Source organism: Pseudonaja textilis, chromosome 4 (genome assembly GCF_049901715.1).
Source record: "Pseudonaja textilis isolate UNSWEBS1 chromosome 4, rPseTex1.2, whole genome shotgun sequence".
NCBI classification, from domain to species: domain Eukaryota; kingdom Metazoa; phylum Chordata; class Lepidosauria; order Squamata; family Elapidae; genus Pseudonaja; species Pseudonaja textilis.
In genome coordinates, this window is record NC_141993.1 from 76,595,587 (window position 1) to 76,613,531 (window position 17,945).

Below are 17,945 nucleotides of genomic sequence, written 5' to 3' on the forward strand. Positions count from 1 at the left end.
AATGACCTAAACGTGAAACAGTATAAAAACATATTTATGATAATTCTTATACAACATACACACAAACACAAAAGCTACAGAATAAATGCTTTCAATCAGATTACCTATTGCTGCATTGAGACCCCAACTGCTGGAATAAACCAGATTCCCAGCATTGATTGTTGTCATGATTATGATACAAACACTTTAAAAAGTGCTCACATGTTAAATGCAAGGCACACACATGAAAACATTGCTGAAGGGGGTGGGTGGGAGAAGAATTATATTCATAAATGTCCTATAACAGGATTTATTGCTAAAGATGCATTTTCATATTCGTTATCTGGTTCTCCATAACTTGGTGTCCAGTAGTAATGACGCTTAAGGCCATGGGAGACTTCAGCAAGATATATACGTCCATCCACTTCGTATGGCTCAACATCTGTTCCAGTGGGCTTCAAACGGCCACTCTGAAGCAATTCTGCAAATGCCTGAAAAAACACAGAATATGAAGTTCACCATTTTTGCAATAAGCAGTGGCGCAGGGATACTTTCAGTAAGAAAATAAAATGAAGAATGCAGCAGATATGGCAACAATACATGTGGATGTAGCAGACTGAAAGAATTACCCTGAGGGACAGGGGAAAGACAACAGTCAAATAGAAGTAGAATATATCGTAGAACATAAAATAATAGCTTTGGAAGGGACCTTGGAAGTCTTCTAGTCCAACTCCTTTCTCAAGCAGGACACCCTATGCCATTTTAGATAGATGGCTGTCTAGTCTCTTGAAAACCTCCACTGATGGGGTGCCCACAACTTTTGGAGATAAGCCATTACACTAATTGTTCTGTCATGAAATGTCTCTTTAGTTCTAGGTTGGATCTCTAAAGATCTTCCACTCTATTTCTAGTCCTGCCTCTTTGAAGATTCGTTCAACTCCTTCATCTCTGTGACAGCCCTTCAAGTATTGAAAGATAGATTATGAGGGTATACCATGTGGATCCTAAATATATTAGCTTTATTTTATTGCTATTGTTTTTAGATTGTTTATTATATGGCCTAGAGAAAGCTAAGGATGATCATGAGGTATAATGTAAAATAAAATAGGTGGTAAGCTGAAACTGGAAATAATAGGGGATAAAGAATTGAAAATATATGTGTGGAAGAAATGATATTGATATTGAATTAATGAATTGAAATATGAAATAAAAATTTAATGACAAGTGGAATGGATAATGGTTTGAGGTGATATTATACAAGATACATGGAAATGCAAGTATGACTGTATAAATGTTGTAATCTGGAACCACGTTGAAGAGATGTGTTAAATAAAAATAAAAATAAAAAAACTTATTTAGAAAAAGTACTGAAAGATAGTAACTATGTTACTATTAATAGCAGTAACTGAGAGAGGGATTTTGGAGTCTTTGTGGACAACCAATTAACCAATTAAGTGTGCGGCGGCAGCCAAAAAAGCCAATGCAATCCTAAACTGCATTAACAAAGGGATACAAATCGAGATCAAGTGAGGTACTAATACCACTCTATTAAGCCTTAGTAAGACCACACCTAGAATACTGCATCCAGTTTTGGTCACCACATTATAAAAAAGATGTTGAGGCTCTAGAAAAAATGCAGAGAAGAACAACCAGGATGATTAGGGGAACGGAGACTAAAACATATGATGACCAGTTGCAGGAATTGGGCATGGCTATTCTAGTGAAAAGAAGGACCAGGGGAAGACATGATAGCAGTGTTCCAGTATTTGAGGGGCTGCCACAGAGAGGAGGGGGTCAAGCTATTTTCCAAAGCACCCGAAGGCCAGACAAAGAATAATGAATGGAAACTGATCAAGGAGAGATTCGACCTAGAAGTAAGGACAGATTTTCTGACAGAACAATCAATCAACGGGAGTTGTGGGAGCTTCCTGGAAGCTTTCAAGAAGAGATTACAGTGCCATTTGCCAGAAATGGTGTAGGGTTTCCTGCTTGGGTGGTGGGACTAGATGACCTACAAGGTCCCTTCCAACTCCGTTAATCTGTTAACTTGGTCTGAAGAAGCATCTGAGCAGAAGGACCTACCACACAAGCAGCCTCATCAAATTTGTTTCCCCAGATGTAGATGTACGAAAGGACAGGGTTTGTTTTCATGGCATCTGAAAGTGCAACCAGTCCTGCTCCAGATAGATTGTTGTACGTCACTGCTAGCCTAAGAAAAGGATATAAATCAGAAAACAAAGTTTTGAGCAAAGTTGATCAGCCTTAGTCTTTTTCAAACTTAATGAGAAAATATTTGTATACTAGATGCTTCTCTACATTTTGTTCTCCATCCATAACCACATCTGCTATCATTATCCAGAGCCACAAAGTCCATCTTGTTTTCTATCCCTTTTTACACAAGACAGTCTCTAGCCCACCTCCTGATGCTAACTTCTCCTTGTTTGATGATTAGAAACTACCTGGAAAATATCACTTTCCATTTTCCTTAAGGCTTCTCACCTATGCTCCGATAACCGAAGTCTTGTGGATGAACCAGACCCACTATGGCTTTCAGCAAATCATGGTTAAGCAAACCGTGGATATACGAAAAGCCCACATCACAGACCCAGATATAAGCACACTGAAGAGTGATTACAAGCAAATGAAATGTGATCAGGAAGATTTTGGCACCAGGAGACATGTGCTTAAGCTGTTCCACCAGCAGTGGTCTCACAGATTTAGATTCAGATGGGTTTAATTTTGTTTGAAATTTAATTTTGTTCAATTTTGTTTAAGAATAGAATTGGAAGAACAGAGTTGGAAGGGACCTTGGAGGTCTTCTAGTCCAACCCCCTGCCTAGGCAGGAAACCCTATACCATTTCAAACAAATGGTGATCCAATCTCTTCTTAAACACTTCCAGTGGAGCATTCATAACTTCTGGAGGCAAGTTGTTCCACTGGTTAATTGTTCTAATTGTCAGGAAAGGTCTCCTTAGTTCTACGTTGCTTCTCTCTTTGATTAGTTACCACCCATTGCTTCTTGTTCTGCCCTCAGGTGCTTTGGAGAATAGCTTGACTCCCTCTTCTTTGTGGCAGCCTGTGGGAATAAACTTTGACTTGGGTATTGGGTAATGATTAGTCTAAGACCTTATACATACATGCTTGCTTAAAGGTCACTGAGATAGTATAAGGAAATTAAAAACAAACACTAGAAACAATCAAGCAGCTCAGACAACTGTAAACAAGTCTGTACTATATCTAATTATTGTAATCCACAATGTGACTATACTTGCTATGCTAAAAGTCTCAATAAAAGGGAGCACTGGAATTTGCTTTGGGCTCTCATCCCGAGAACACTCGCTTGTGTCTCATCTTTTCCATGAGAGACCACCACAGCAGCCGCTGAGATATTGGAACACTGTTCTCATGTCTGCCCTAGTCCTTCTTTTTCCTCTCCGAGACCCCTCTCCCAGTTACTACTATTGAGCAAGGTACCTGTACTGTCTGGACAGCACCGTACCACATACACTGTACCCGTGCATTTGATTTTTCTTGCCTAAATGTAGAACCTTACTTTTTTCACCAATGAATTTAATTTTGTTGGATAGCGCCCAATGTTCAAGTCTGTCAAGATCCTTCTGTATCTTAAGCCTATCTTAAAGAAACTTGAAACAGCCCACTTTATTTCTCATTCTAGGATCACAAAAATAGGTGGATATTATGTTGTGCAACTACTTACCTAAACCCAATCTTCATAAAATTGGTTATGGGCATGATTTTTTTAGGACCTTTTTTAAAAAAAAATCCATAGCAAATAATGAAAGCAATAGTAAAATATGCTGATTTTTTTTTATGTTCCATCTAAAACATTTTAACAGAGTGATCTAAATGTGGCTGTTGTGCTTCAAAATACAGCCTGAATAATGTTTTCATTTTTTTTTTTAAATTTCATTCATACCTGCAAGATTTTCAATATCTTACGTTATCACATCCATATGACTGGGAATAAAGATTTTGTATACTAACGCTTGGAGGGTCTGATTATGTGTAGCAAGGGCGTCACTCAGGTAGAAAGCACCATCATCCTCTATCCTGTTAAAATTAAGATCCACAATCTCAAGCGTGGTGTTTTGTTTTAATAGCTGTCCTAGAAACTTCATGCCATCTCGGCTAATTTTGTTACTGAAAAGAGATAAGCATAAATATTCATTTCTAAAAGAATGTATTATGTTCCAGAGGAGGACACTGTATTGCAGTCCACAAAGGTCAATATTATACTGTACTCTTGCACAGTCAGTAGCGAGAAGGCATGACAGAAGAAATATGCATGGTTGTTTCCTAAATAATACTTATTGGCAACTAATACTTTAATGCCATGTTGTATTATACAATTGCCCTTCCTTCCTGTACATTGTTCAGAAAGGCTGGGAAAGCTATCAAGACAAGTCTAGGTGTATTTATTTATGAACAAGCTGAATTATATGATTTAAGTTCCATTGATTTCTTTGAGTCTTCTTTAAGTAGGCAGGGCTGCACCTCAAATATTGCGCCAATTCTGGGCACCATCTTTTAGGAATAACACTGAGATATTGGAATGTGTGTCGAAAATAACCAAGATGTTAGAAGGCCTGGGGAAAACGTCTTATGAGAAGTGACTATGGGTATGGCTTGGAAAATGGAAAACTGTAAGAAGATATAATAACTCTTTTTAAGCCTTTGATGGACTGTCATGAAGATGAGGCAGAATGGCCCACTATCATTTCACAAGCCAGGATAAGAAAGAATAAGTTTAAATTACAAAAAAAGTAGAGCTCTGTTGGATATTAGGAAAAATCTCTTAAAGAAAGGTCAGCGCTGCTCAACAATGAAACTTCAGGAATTAATGGTTGCTCCTTCATTGGAGGGATTGAAATAGAACCCAGACAATCATCTACAATTATGGTGGAGTTCTGTATTAGGAAGTGGGTTGGAATAGATCCGTGTTTCCCACATTTGGTATGTGGACTTGAGCTCCCAGAACTTTTGTCCACCAGCCATGCTGACTATTGGAATTCTGAAACCGGAAGTTCACACATCTGGGAATAGCCAAGATTGGAAAACACTGGTAATAGATGATTTTCTAGTTTCCAACCATTTCATTTTATAGTTCTACTCAAAAGTGAATCCCACTGTCATTAGTTGGCTTTATTCATAGGAAATGGGATACAAAATCACAACTTTAATCTGGACCTGAATTTGGATATAAAACTTGAAATCTACAATATATCTTTAACTATTATCCAATATTATTAATATGGTTTCTTTTCTAGCACAGTTGTTTAAAATTGTTAAAAACCAGAACTTTACGAAGTCTTAATTGCATCCATTTCAGTAGAATTTGCCATCATATCTCAAAAATCGTATTTCTCAAAAGGTGTACACCCACATCCGACACTGGACATTCAACAAATCTCAACATATCTACAGTGTAAAACATGTTAAGTTTGAGAAGCCTGGTTTGATGCAAGAGAAGTGTAATTGTTTATCTCTACCTCCATACAAAGGGGGAATATCAGCAGGCTTGTGAAGGAGGATGAGGAACAACTAAGGAGGCAGAAGTTTTCAGAATTACCAGACAGTGTTAAAAAAAGAAGCCCTATTCTAACAAAGCAAACTGTATTGTTCAAGGCTCTCTTACCAGCTGAGATCAAGATATCGGAGGGTGCTATTGTCGTACAAGGCATCGCACAGACGTTCAATCCCAAAATTCTTCATTCCATGTTTACATAAATGCAATTCCACCAAGGTGCAGTTGACTTTCAGCATGGAAGCTATGTGGATGGTGGTTTCTTCCTATTATTAAATTACATTTTGAACCTATTCCAGGTAGCAATAGCAATAGCGCTTAGACTTATATACCATTCCTTAGTACTTTACAGCCCCCTCTAAGCGGTTTACAGAGTCAGCATATTGCTCCCAACAATCTGGGTCTTCATTTTACCAACCTCGGAAGGATGGAAGGCTGAGTCAACCTTGAGCTGGTGAGGATCGAACTCCCGACAGTGAACTGAATTAGCCTGCAATACTGCATTCTAACCACTGTGCCACCATGGCTCCTAACTGCAGCCTTCCCCAACATGGTACTTTCCAAGTGTGAGGAGAGGAGATACATTAGATTTCATATGGGTTTGGCTAGTGTAGATTCAAAGGACAAAGAAACTTGACATTGTCTAAGATTTTTGCCCATATTTATAATTGTTACCATCTATTCTTCCCTGGAGGGAGGGAGGGAAATCAACTTAAATTTGGGGCTGTTTTCATGGCCATGTCATGTGTCATTGCTGTTAAAACTGCCCAGCATACTCACTTCTTCACTGTACAGAATTGGCCTGTTGAGATTTAAAGCTTTAATTGACTCATTGTGATTCAAAACAGTTGCCAAAGCTATAATGCTCTGCGTACCCTGAAAATAAAAAATAAAAAATCCAGAAAAAGTCAGCTCAGCTCCTCCGTTAAACTTGAACAATTTAAGCTAACACTTAAATTAGTTTTATATTCCATTCAAAACCACAATGGCAAATCTTTCTTGGCTGTGTACTGTAAAGATGGTTGAACTAAGTTTTTATTTTTGACAAGTCTCTCAAATAATTTTGTTTTAAGTTTACTTACCAGGTCACAGTCTCCAAAATCTAGCTTCTGTATTGTGGTGTTCACCTGTATCATAGCTGCAAAATACATTCCTCCTTTATTCTCAATCTTGTTGCCTGTCATTCTTAAGTAACACAGTGTTTTATTCCTCTAGAAGGAAAACATCAATTATTTCTTTGCAACAGTTTAAATTGTTCCCCATCTGGCACCTTCCCTAGCCAGCACTGCTCTTTCCAATCCTTTGCATATGCTACAACTCTAATGTTCACAATTCCCAAGAAGAATTTTAAATATGTTAGCAGCCCCACTTTCCTGCATGATGCCAGGCTGAGGAGAGATTGGTGTTATCCCTGACATTCTATATCAGGGTTTCTCCATCTTGACAACTTTGAGATGCGTGGAGGACTTCCAACTTCCAGAATTTCTCAAGATGCATTCTGGGAGTTGAAGTTTGCACATCTTAAAAGTTGTCAAGGTTGAGAAACATTTGTTCTATGTATTTGGAAACTTAGGCTTTTTTTCTAAAAGCATCTAATTGCCATTAAGAGGGGGGAAAGCTTGCTGCAAGTGGAATTTAACATAGGTCCAGGTTACCTGAGGAATAGGATTGACCCATGCTGGCAGAAGAACTATGCTGAAGACAGGGGTGCAATTCAACCGGTGTAACAACCGGTTCGGTAAGCGAGTGTTTCCACCCCAACTGAATCCACCCCCCAACTGCCTAGATTGAATCCATTGAATCAAAGACATTACATCCCAATGTGCCTTGCTCCAAATGGGAATTTCATGTGGCTTTCTGTAGCTTTCTCCCAGACTGATCCACACTTACGTGCATTGCTTTGGCTATGAATTCTGCTCCAAGGGTACCAATGTCATTAAACATCAGATTGAGGTAGAGCAGGGACCGATTATCCTACAAGAGAAAGAAATGGGGTGTGTAGTTAATGTTGTCTTCCCTGGGTCGCCCTTCCAAAGATTGATTTCCTTATGATGAATGCACAATGCACATTCCAGTTTGATCAGCGGACCAACACTTACAACACATGGCTGAGAGTTAAGGCCCAATAGCTACCTGGTTTCAGGCAATCTCCCACCTCACGTACAGATTTGTGGAGGATTTCTGGCAACCTCATGACACCATGTTTGATGTTAAGAACAACTCTTCCCAAACCAGGGATAGTCAGAGAAGATGACGTACAATTTTAAGTGGTAGGAAGCAAAGACATTGCTGTAGACCAGTCTGTTGATTGCTACATTTAAATCAAGCTCCACACCACACCTCTAAATGACATAGGGGCATTCAGTAACAGGAACAGCTTGGGGGCTCACATAGCTGCCTAAGCCACGGTGGCACAGTGGTTAGGGTGCAATACTACAAGCTACTTCTGCTGACTGCCAGCTGACTGCAATTTGGCAGTTCGAATCTCACCAGGCTCAAGGTTGAGTCAGCCTTCCATCCTTCTGAGGTGGGTAAAATGAGGACCCAGATTGTTAGGGGCAATATGCTGACTCTGTAAACTGCTCCGAGAAGGCTGTAAAGCGGTATATAACTGCTATTGCTACTGCTAAGGCCTGCAGACCATTTCCTGGAATTCTCCTTCAACACAAAAATAGTATTACAAGTAGTCCTTGACTTACAGCCATCATTTAGCCACCATTTGACTTTTCAACAGCATTTGAGTTACTTAACTAGGTACAATTATTCCTCATATTCCCAACTATCATGTGATCACAATTCAGGCAGTTGGCAGCATGTATTTATGACAATTGAAAGGTCCCAGGGTCATGTGATCACCATTTGCAATCTTCCCAGCTAGCTTCCAACAAGGAAAATCATTGAGGGAAGCCAGATTCACTTCACAACTGCATGATTCACTTAACAATTGGACAAACATGGCAAAAGAGGGTGGAAAAACTGGGGTGTGACTCACTTAGCCACTATATTGCTTAGCAACAGAAATTCTACTCCTAATCATGATCATAAATCAAGGACAACTTGAACTAGGCTGGCCCAATCTTATCTACAACCCTCTGGAGCTATGTTGGGTTTATGGATTCCAGAATCTCCACCCTGCAAGGAAAGACTGAGAGTTTTAATTGCAGCAGACACGGAGGGCAAATGCTATTCAAGCCGAGGAATTTCAAGGAACAGGGATTTCTAGTTTGCTTGATGATACCTGAATGAAAGCAGCAATATGGGCTGCACCAGCATCAGTTAGGAGATTGTATCTCAGGTCCAGCCCTGAAAAAAACCAAAGGATGCAAAAATGAACAGATCGTAGTTGTAATCACTTTTGTAACAATACCTTAACACACTCACAGTCTCCATCCCAAAATGGCATCCAGTTTTGGTTGCCACGATGTAAAAACAATGTTGAGAGTAGAAAAAGTGCAGAGAAGAACAACTGAGATGATTAAGAGACTGGAGGCTAAAAACATATAAAGAACAATTGCTGGAACTGGGTTATGTCCGGCTTAATGAAAAGAAGGACTGGGGTGACATGATAGCAGTGTTCCAATATTCAATGTTCCAATGTTCTCAAGGGCTGCCACAAAGAAGAGGGAGTCAAGCTATCATCCAAAGCACCTGAGGGCAGGACAAGAAGCAGTGGATGGAAACTAATCAAGAAGAAAAGCAACCTAGAACTCAGGATAAATTTCCTTTGTAGGACAATTAATCAGTGGAACAAATTGCTCTCAGAAATTGTAAATGCTCCAACACTGGGTGTTTTAAAGAAGAGATTGTCTGTAATGGTATAGACTTTCCTGCCTGAACAGGGGGTTGGACTAGAAGACCTCCAAGGTCCCTTCTAACTTTGTTATTCTATTCTATTCCATTGGCTTTCTTTAACTACAAAATTCATTCCTGAAGCCTAGTCTTGCTTTATTCCAAGATCTAATTTAAATATTAAACTGGGTCGCAAGTGGGATTTAACAACGGTTGCTTTCTCTGATTGTGCTTTTGTGACATTAGGTTGAAATCTCAATGGAGGTTCTCATTCATCCAGGTCAGGGTTGTCCCAAAGGTTGCTTTTTATTTTAAAGGCAACTGGACATTCCAATTTTTCTTTAAGACATTTCACTTCTCATCCAAGAATGTTTTTCAGTTCTGCGACACGTCTTTAAAAAAAAACAATGCTCAGTTGCCTTTAAAATAAAAGCACCTTTGGGGTAAAGGGGAAAATCTAAACTTCAAGTCTTCCTTCAATTATACCATCCAATTCTAGAGGAGCCCCTTTAACTCATTAGGTTTTGTGTTCAGAGGCTAAAATAAAGGAAACATACCTGTAAGAAACACATTGTTCATAAAGACAGATGCAAGGATTTGAAAATCAGAATCGGTCACTTTCTGCACAGGTATCAAGCGGTTATTCCCAGCTATTTTAACAGTTACTTTGTTGGCCAACCTGTGACAACATAAACAGAACCTCTTTTTGTTGCTGCTGTTCCATTTTATTTCACTCCAATTAAAAGCGAAGTTTGAACGTTATTCGTGGATCCGCAGAGAGTCCTCTTTCATTGAGAGGAAAAAGTTATTCACAATCTGAAATGCATCCAGGCATATGCAGATGCATTTTTTTAAAAAAATTGTAAGTCTCACTCAATTTGCTCCAAAGTAAATGATATCATGATGCAATCCTCTTTGTCCTTAACGGATTCGATTTAGCATTTAGGGAGCTGCTTGCCCCAGGATTCCATGCCTAGTATCTTCGTAATTCCATTGCTTTGGCTAGAAGGCAGAAAAACTGTCCTATTGAGTCACAGGATTAGTTCATCTAGTCCAGGATTGTCAGTCACTTGGCAAGATGCACTTTGGGTTTTAGGCAGATTCCCCCTCTCACCCATCTTTGACAAAAGCGGAGACTGAACCAGGTATTCTCTGCAGCAGGGGTCGCCAAACTTTTGGATCTCAGGGACCACCAAACTCATAATTTTAAATCCCACGGACCACTGACCTGAATTTTGACTGATGGTGGCTGCAGGAAAAAAGTCTGCAGGAAAATTCCCCACCCCATTTTCCTACCAATCATTCTTTATTTGGGATCGCAGGATACCGTCTCCAGCTCTGTTCTCAGGGGGAGTGAGAGAGAGAGAGACTTTTGGCTTCATGCAAGGAAAGCAGCAGAAGTCTTTCTTTCTCTCCCACAAACTCCGCCAGAAATGAGTCTTTGCTGGCGCAGCCTCTTGGAGCAGGATCCCTTGCAGGGTCCCATATTTTCATTTCTGGTAGAGTTTGGGGAAGAGAAAGAAAGACTTTTGCTGCTTTTCTTGGGTGCAGCCAAAAGCAGAAGAAGAAAGAAGCAGAAAGAAGCAGGCCGGTGGCCAGGCGAGGTACATGAGGCGAGTGGGGCAAATTCCCCCCCTCCATCCTTTCCCCCCTCCCCTCACTATCTCATGTTGTTCACAATGCAGGCGATGCAAGCCTTGTGTTCCTGTGGGCCATGGGAAGGGTGTAGCCTTGATTAATTGCTTTGGGGGATGACATTTCTCTGTGGACCACCAAAATTTTCTCGTGGACCACCAATAGCCCCCAGCCCACTGGTTGGCGACCACTGCTCTGCAGGAAAATCCCTTTCTTCTACCTGTGAAGGATAACCTGTTCTGCATTATCCCCAGCTGGGCAGCAGAGATTTTAAATTGAAGGAGCCTCTGGCTTTTTTTTCACACGAAGAATGTACTCTATGGTTGAGCAATGCATACAGCCTCAAAGGCCCAATGCTATAACTCCAAGCCAATTGCGTGCTTTGAAGCATACAGGCAATTCTGCATTGAACTAGTACAACATTCTGTAACTGGACAAATAAATCTACATGTCTGCTTCGATTTTGAGAATCTCACAATTTTCTTATGACTTGAGAATGAATTCCTCTGTTCTACCTCATTGCATAATATGAATGCATAGAGACACATCTGCATATAAGTAGTTCTCAACTTACAAGGGTGCTTTTTTCAAGAGGCAACGGGACTTTCTGGTTTTTCTTGCAAGATGTTTTGCTTCTCACCCAAGAAGTTTCTTCAGCTCATCCAAGAAGTTTCTTCAGAGCTGAAGAAGCTTCTTGGACGAAATGAGAAATGTCTTTCTCATAGTTCTCAGTCATAGTTGTCCCCAAGGTGCTTTTTCAAGAGGCAACTGGACTTTCTGGTTTTTCTTGGAAGACATTTCGCATTTCATCCAAGAAGCTTCTTCAGATATGAAGAAACTTCTTAGATGAGCTGAAGAAGCTTTTTGGATGAGAAGCAAAACGTCTTGCAAGAAAAACCAGAAAGTCCCGTTGCCTTTTGAAAAAGCACCTTTGGGACAATCATGACTGAGAATCTCCATAGACCAGGGATGTCAAACTCGCAGTCTGCAGTCCAGATGCATCACGTGCTGGCCAAGCCAACCCCCAGCTTAGCAAAGGGGGAAACATCACGATACATCCCATGACAACGTGACGAGGTGAGTTTGACACCCCTGCCATAGACACTCTCAGCTTACAACCATAATTGGGCCAAAGTTATAGTTCTAAGTCATGACAATCATAAGTTGAGGCACCCATATGATTGACCCAATTTTAAAACTTTTTTGCGACAGTCGTAAAATGAATGCTGCTGTCATTAACTACTAGACTTAATTCTGGACTTAATTCAGAATTAAGAATTAAGTAGTTCAGAATTACTGGACATACTGGACTTCATTCTTACAAACAGTAAAGAAGCGATAGAGGGAGTTGAAACTGCAGGAACCTTGGATGAGAGTGACCATGTCATACTAGAATTCAACATAACACAAGCAATAGTAATGACACCAGAGTCTTGGATTTTAAAAGAGCTGATTTTAATAAATTCAGAAAGACCTTGGGAAAGATTCCATGGATGAAAATCCTAAAGGGGAAAACAACTCAAGAATGTTGGGAAACTCTGAAAAGTATGATCATAGAAGCCCAGACCAGCACAATACCACTGAGAAAGAAAAACAAGAAATCCAAGATGAAACCAGCATGGCTACACAAAGATCTCTCTGGCAAATTGAAAGAAAAAAAAAAAGACAAGTACAAAAAATGGAAAGAAGGACATACAACTAAGGCAGAATATCAGCAGACAGCCAGAATCTGCAAAGACGAAGTTAGGATAGCAAAGGCTCAGAACGAACAAAAGACTTGCAACAAAAGTCAAAGATAATAAAAAAAGTTTCTTCCAACATACAAATAACAAGAAAAATATCAAGGAAACAGTCAGTCCACTAAAGAGAGAAGATGGCAAAGAAGTAGCAGGCAACAGAGAGAAAGCAGAACTGCTTAACTCATTCTTTGCATCGGTCTTCACGCAAAAAGAAACAATAGCTCAACCCACCAAAAACACAACTGTAAAAGACAGACCAGAAATAAAAGTTAAAATGAGCAAAAAATAATAATAAGAGAAAACCTGTCTGATCTTGATGAAAACAAATCACCGGGACCTGATGGATTACATCCCAGAGTTTTAAAGGAGCTGACAGAGGTCATCTCAGAACCACTGCACCATATCTTTCAAAAATCCTGGAGCACCGGGGAACTACCAGAGGACTGGAAAAGAGCTGATGTGGTTCCCATCTTCAAAAAAGGAAAAAAAAACAGACCCAGGAAACTATAGACCAATCAGCCTAACATCAATACCCAGGAAGATACTGGAAAAGATAATAAAAAACAGATCTGCCAAGATCTAGAAACAAGTAAAGTAATAACTAGCAGTCAGCACGAGTTTGTTAAGAACAGATCATGCCAAACCAATCTTATTTCATTCTTCAACACAGTGACTAAATTAGTAGACCAGCAAAATACTGTGGACTATGAGATATTTAGATTTCAGCAAGGCATTCGACAAAGTAGACCACAAACTACTTCTTAGTAAGCTAGAAAAGAAGTGGAATAGATAGCACCACCACTAGATGGATTGACAACTGGCTGGCAAACCGTACTCAATGAGTAGTCCTTAATGGGTCTAAGTCTACATGAAGGGAAGTAAGCAGTGGGGTGCCACAAGGTTCCGTCTTAGGCCCAGTACTCTTCAATATCTTCATTAATGACTTAGATGAGGGAATAGAAGGGGAACTTACCAAATTTGCAGATGATACTAAGCTGGCAGGAATAGCTAACACCCAAGAAGATAGGCTCAAGATCCAGAGGGATCTTGACAGACTCGAACACTGGACCATATCTAATAAAATAAAATTCAATATAGAGAAAGGCAAAGACCTACACTTAGGCAAGAAAAACCAAACGTACACATATAGACTGGGTGAAACCAGGCTCAATAGCAGGAACTATGAGAAGGATCTTGGAGTCTTAGTGGACAACCAGCTAAATATGATCCAGCAGTGTGCAGCAGCAGCCAAAAAAGCTAATGCAATCCTAAATTGTATTAACAGAGGGATAAAATCAAGATCAAGGGGGGTACTAATACTACTCTATAAAGCCTTGGTAAGACCACACCTAGAGTACTGCATCCTGTTTTGTTCATCACATTATAAAAAAGATGTTGAGATTCTAGAAAAAGTACAGAGAAGAGCAACCAGGATGATTAGGGGACTGGAGGCTAAAACACAATGAACGGTTGCCGGAACTGGGGTCTTCCAATATTTGAGGGGCTGCCACAGGGAGGAAGGGGTCAAGCTATTTTTTAAAGCTCTTGTAGGCCAGACAAGGAATAATGGATGGAAACTGAACAGGGAGAGATTTAACCCGGAAATAAGAATAAACTTCCCGACAGGGAGAACAATCAACCAATGGAACAGCTTGTCCTCGGAAGTTGCGGGAGCGTCATCACTTGAGACTTTCAAGAAGAGATTGGACTGTCATTTGTCAGAAATGGTGTCGGGTCTCCCGCTTGGGCAGGGGGTTAGACTAGATGACCTACAAGGTCCCTTCCAACTCTGATTATCTGTTATCTGTAAGTGGACATGGTTGTTGTTAAGTGAGTTAATGCATTCTTAGAGAAATTTTTTGCAAACAAATGTCATAAATTACATCAGGTGATTGTGGGACTCTGCAGCCAGTTGTAAAGGCAAATGCCTGAAATGCAGTCATGTGACCGTAGGGAGTGTCGCTCTTGGAACTGGGTCATAAGTACCTTTTTGGGGGGGAGTCCCTACAAATTGTTGCCAAGCACCCAGTCACTAAGCAAGGACTACCTGTATTTTATATGTATCCTAAAGCTTGCAGAATCCAGATTTTCCTGCTGCAAAAATCATAGTTTTCAAAAGCATTTCATATGCCAAGAATAGTAATAAGTTATTGGCTTAGTTTTACTATGCTGCCTTACTCTTCATCAGAGAGTTTCACTTCTTGGAGAACGTGCTTTATGAATGGGTTCACAGGTAGTTTTACTTCTTTGCAGGTTTCGGAGTATTGTTGATCCAGGCTCAGGCATGCTAGCATGCTTACCTAAAATGGGAAGGAAGGTGAGAAAACAGTCACTGGCTCAATAGCATCTATGAGCAAAAACCCTCGACTGATTCTGGGTATGTTTATCGGATATTCCCACAACTTGGAAAGAACTGGCAGTAGCTGTGGTGCAGATATGTTTGGCCTCTGGAGACCAATCCAGAGCTCACAATCCAGGAAGCTAAATCAGTGTTTCTCAAACTTGATAACATGAAGACCCGTGGGCTTCAATTGCTGGCTGGCGAATTCTGGCAATTGAAGTCCCACCGGTCTTAATGTTACCAAATTTGAAATATTTCTCTAAATGATCACCTGGGAAGAAGGAAATGGGAATACCAGTGGTCCTCAACTTATGACAATTGAGCTCAAGCTTTCTGTTATTAAGTGAGACAGTTGTTTAGTGAGATGTGCCCCATTTTACGACCTTTTGCCACAGTTGTTAAGTAAATCACTGTCGTTGCTAAAACTGGTAACATGTTGTTAAGTGAATCTGACCTCCCTACTGACTTTGCTTGCAAAAGGTGATCATATGACCCTGGAACACTGCAATTGTCCTAATAAATATATGATAAATAGAATAGAATAGAATTCTTTATTGGCCAAGTGTGATTGGACACACAAGGAATTTGTCTTCAATGCATAAGCTCTCAATGTACATAAAAGATATAAGTGAAAAATCCTGATCATAGTCATCATAAATACATTCATCATGAATCATAAGATACTTAGTGAGAGTCATAGGATACTAAATAAGCAATCAACATAAATCATAGTAGGAAACTAAGACAATATAAATAGTAAAGATACAAGCAACAAAGTTATAGTCCTAAGTAGAAAAGGAAATAGGTAATAGGAAGGATGAGAAGAATAATAGTAATACAGTCTCAGTAAATAGTTTGATAGTGTTGTGGGAATTAGTTGTTTAGCAGAGTGATGGTATGTGGGAAAAACCTGTCCTTGTGTCTAGTTGTTCTGGTGTGCACCCAGTGGTGGTATTCAGCAGGTTCTGACCAGTCTGAGAGTGGAAATTTTGAGTAGTTTGTAGAACCGGACAATCCCACCTCTGACTGGCCCCGCCCCCATCTATTCTCTGCCTCCTGAGTCCCAGTTGATCGGCTGGGTCTTCTTTTGTTGCCTTGCAGAGGAGAACGGTGCTGGAAAGCAGGTTAGTACAGTGGGGAGGAAATGGGGATTTTGCAGTAACCTTTCCCTGCCACGTCCACCAAGCCACACCTCGCCCACACAACTGGTAGTAAAAATGTTTGAATCCCACCACTGTGTGCACCAGTTGTGATATGCCTGCCTGAATTTTGATCTCATAACCATGGGATCAGCTGCAAAGGTTGGAAGTATGAAAAATGGCTTTAACTTCTAAGTCACTTTTTTCAGTGCCACTGCAACTTCAAACGAACAGTACAGTACAGAAACGTACAGTAGTGGCCCAGGCCCATGTGAGCCTTTGGGGCACCATGACTACTGATGCTCACTGAATATTTTTTTTTCTTCTAATTTTGAAAGATCCACATATGTGGCCATTCTCACGGTTACAGATGATCATTTGCATATTTCCGAGTCTAGGACCACGAGACGAGCGCAAGACAAAGAGAGGGAGAGACCCTTGCCGTGCAATTCTAGCATCCTACCGCTTGCCTTGGCGGACGCTGCCTTCTTCCCTCCGTGGCCGCGAAGCGATCCTTGCAAGATCAGATTTGCCCGAGAGAGAAACACACGCTGGCCGGACCGCGGTTGCTATGGCGACCACAAACTCTTTTCGAAATGAGCATGCGCCACTTTCCCTCTCCTTCTCCCCCCCCCCCCGCCTTCCCCGTTGCAGAGATTTGGCTGGGATGCGATTTGATGCCTTTTCCTGGGAAGCGGCCAATGCTGCGGTTGGCCACATTCGCAGATTCTGAGTCAAAATACCAAGATTCCTTTCCTTGCCAGTGGTTAAAATCGCTAGGGAAAAAAAAAAAAAAGCTGGAGGAAGGAGCAGCGATTTCAGCCCCTGCATGCAAAAAGGGGGGATATTAAGCTGTCAGTCAATCAATCAATCATTTTATCGTGCCTTTTAACTCTTGCAGGGTTTGGAATTTGGCCCGTTCACTTCCACTGAAGTTCAGCCTTAGCCATGTGACAAAATGCCCCGTCTCTTTCTTGCCTAGTTAAACACAAATCATCTCCGTATCTTAGCCCTGTATAGAAATGTGTATCATTGTCCTTCCTCCTTTTGCATAGTTTTTGATCCCGCCTCACAATGGCCCACTAACTTCTGGAGTTAAAAAAAAAAATGAAGCATCTTTTCAGTTGAGGTTGACTTCAAATGACTTCGTAGATATCTATGGAGTTTTCTTGGCAAAATGAAAGATTTGCCCTCTGGAATCAAATTTTCATTTCCCAGGCTGGATTGCAGCTTTGCAAATGTCGCTGTAATTTCCCAAGCACATCTGACTCTACCATAGTTCTTTATGAAGTCAGCTGAGGTTGTCCATCTAAGCCAGGGCTTAATGGGGAAAACTGAAGAGTTCTCAGGCCGAGAGGTCTCAATAAATGTTTCTCCTCTTTGGATAATAATTCAATTAATGTAGTCTGAGGGCACTTCTGTCCACGGTATGGACCCTGCTTTCATCAAAATTGAGCTCAGCCTATTTGTTTCTAGGTTAACTACAAGTCAATGTAATCTATTTTGCAGGATACAGTTTTGGACACCTGCCCTCCTTTGAGATGAGCTATTTTTTCATTAGCAGCAAGTCCCACCAATTTCTGCATTGCTCCTTGGCAATTTCCATTCCCCACAATTTTGCCAAACCACCATAGGATCATTGTTACAAGGATATTGGTAGAGCCTGAAGACAGATGGCTATTCCTTCCTTCTTCCCTTCCCTCTTTCTTTCCTTCCTTGCTCCCTCCATCCCTCTCTTTCCTTCCTCCCTTGCTCCCTCTCTTGCTTTCCTTCCTTC

At 40.6% G+C, this 17,945-nt stretch overlaps 1 protein-coding gene across 3 annotated transcripts; it reads right to left on the reverse strand.

The window, feature by feature from the left end:
- Positions 1–16: 16 nt before the first annotated feature.
- Positions 17–16,740, reverse strand: LRRC34 (leucine rich repeat containing 34). Of its 3 annotated transcripts, XM_087933416.1 has the most exons (11): positions 16,632–16,740; positions 14,867–14,988; positions 9,872–9,993; positions 8,764–8,828; positions 7,416–7,499; positions 6,608–6,736; positions 6,306–6,401; positions 5,637–5,791; positions 3,986–4,141; positions 2,062–2,188; positions 17–470 (listed from the first exon to the last, which is right to left on the reverse strand). In XM_087933416.1, the coding sequence occupies exons 2-11, from the start codon at positions 14,980–14,982 to the stop codon at positions 267–269; spliced, it is 1,254 nt and encodes a 417-aa protein (XP_087789542.1). In that variant the 5' UTR covers positions 14,983–14,988; positions 16,632–16,740; the 3' UTR covers positions 17–266. The 3 variants fall into 3 exon arrangements, with proteins under 3 accessions (XP_087789542.1, XP_087789543.1, XP_087789544.1); XM_087933417.1 differs by lacking the exon at positions 3,986–4,141; XM_087933418.1 differs by lacking the exon at positions 16,632–16,740 and having other exon boundaries at positions 14,736–14,873.
- Between the last annotated feature and the right edge of the window lie 1,205 nt (positions 16,741–17,945).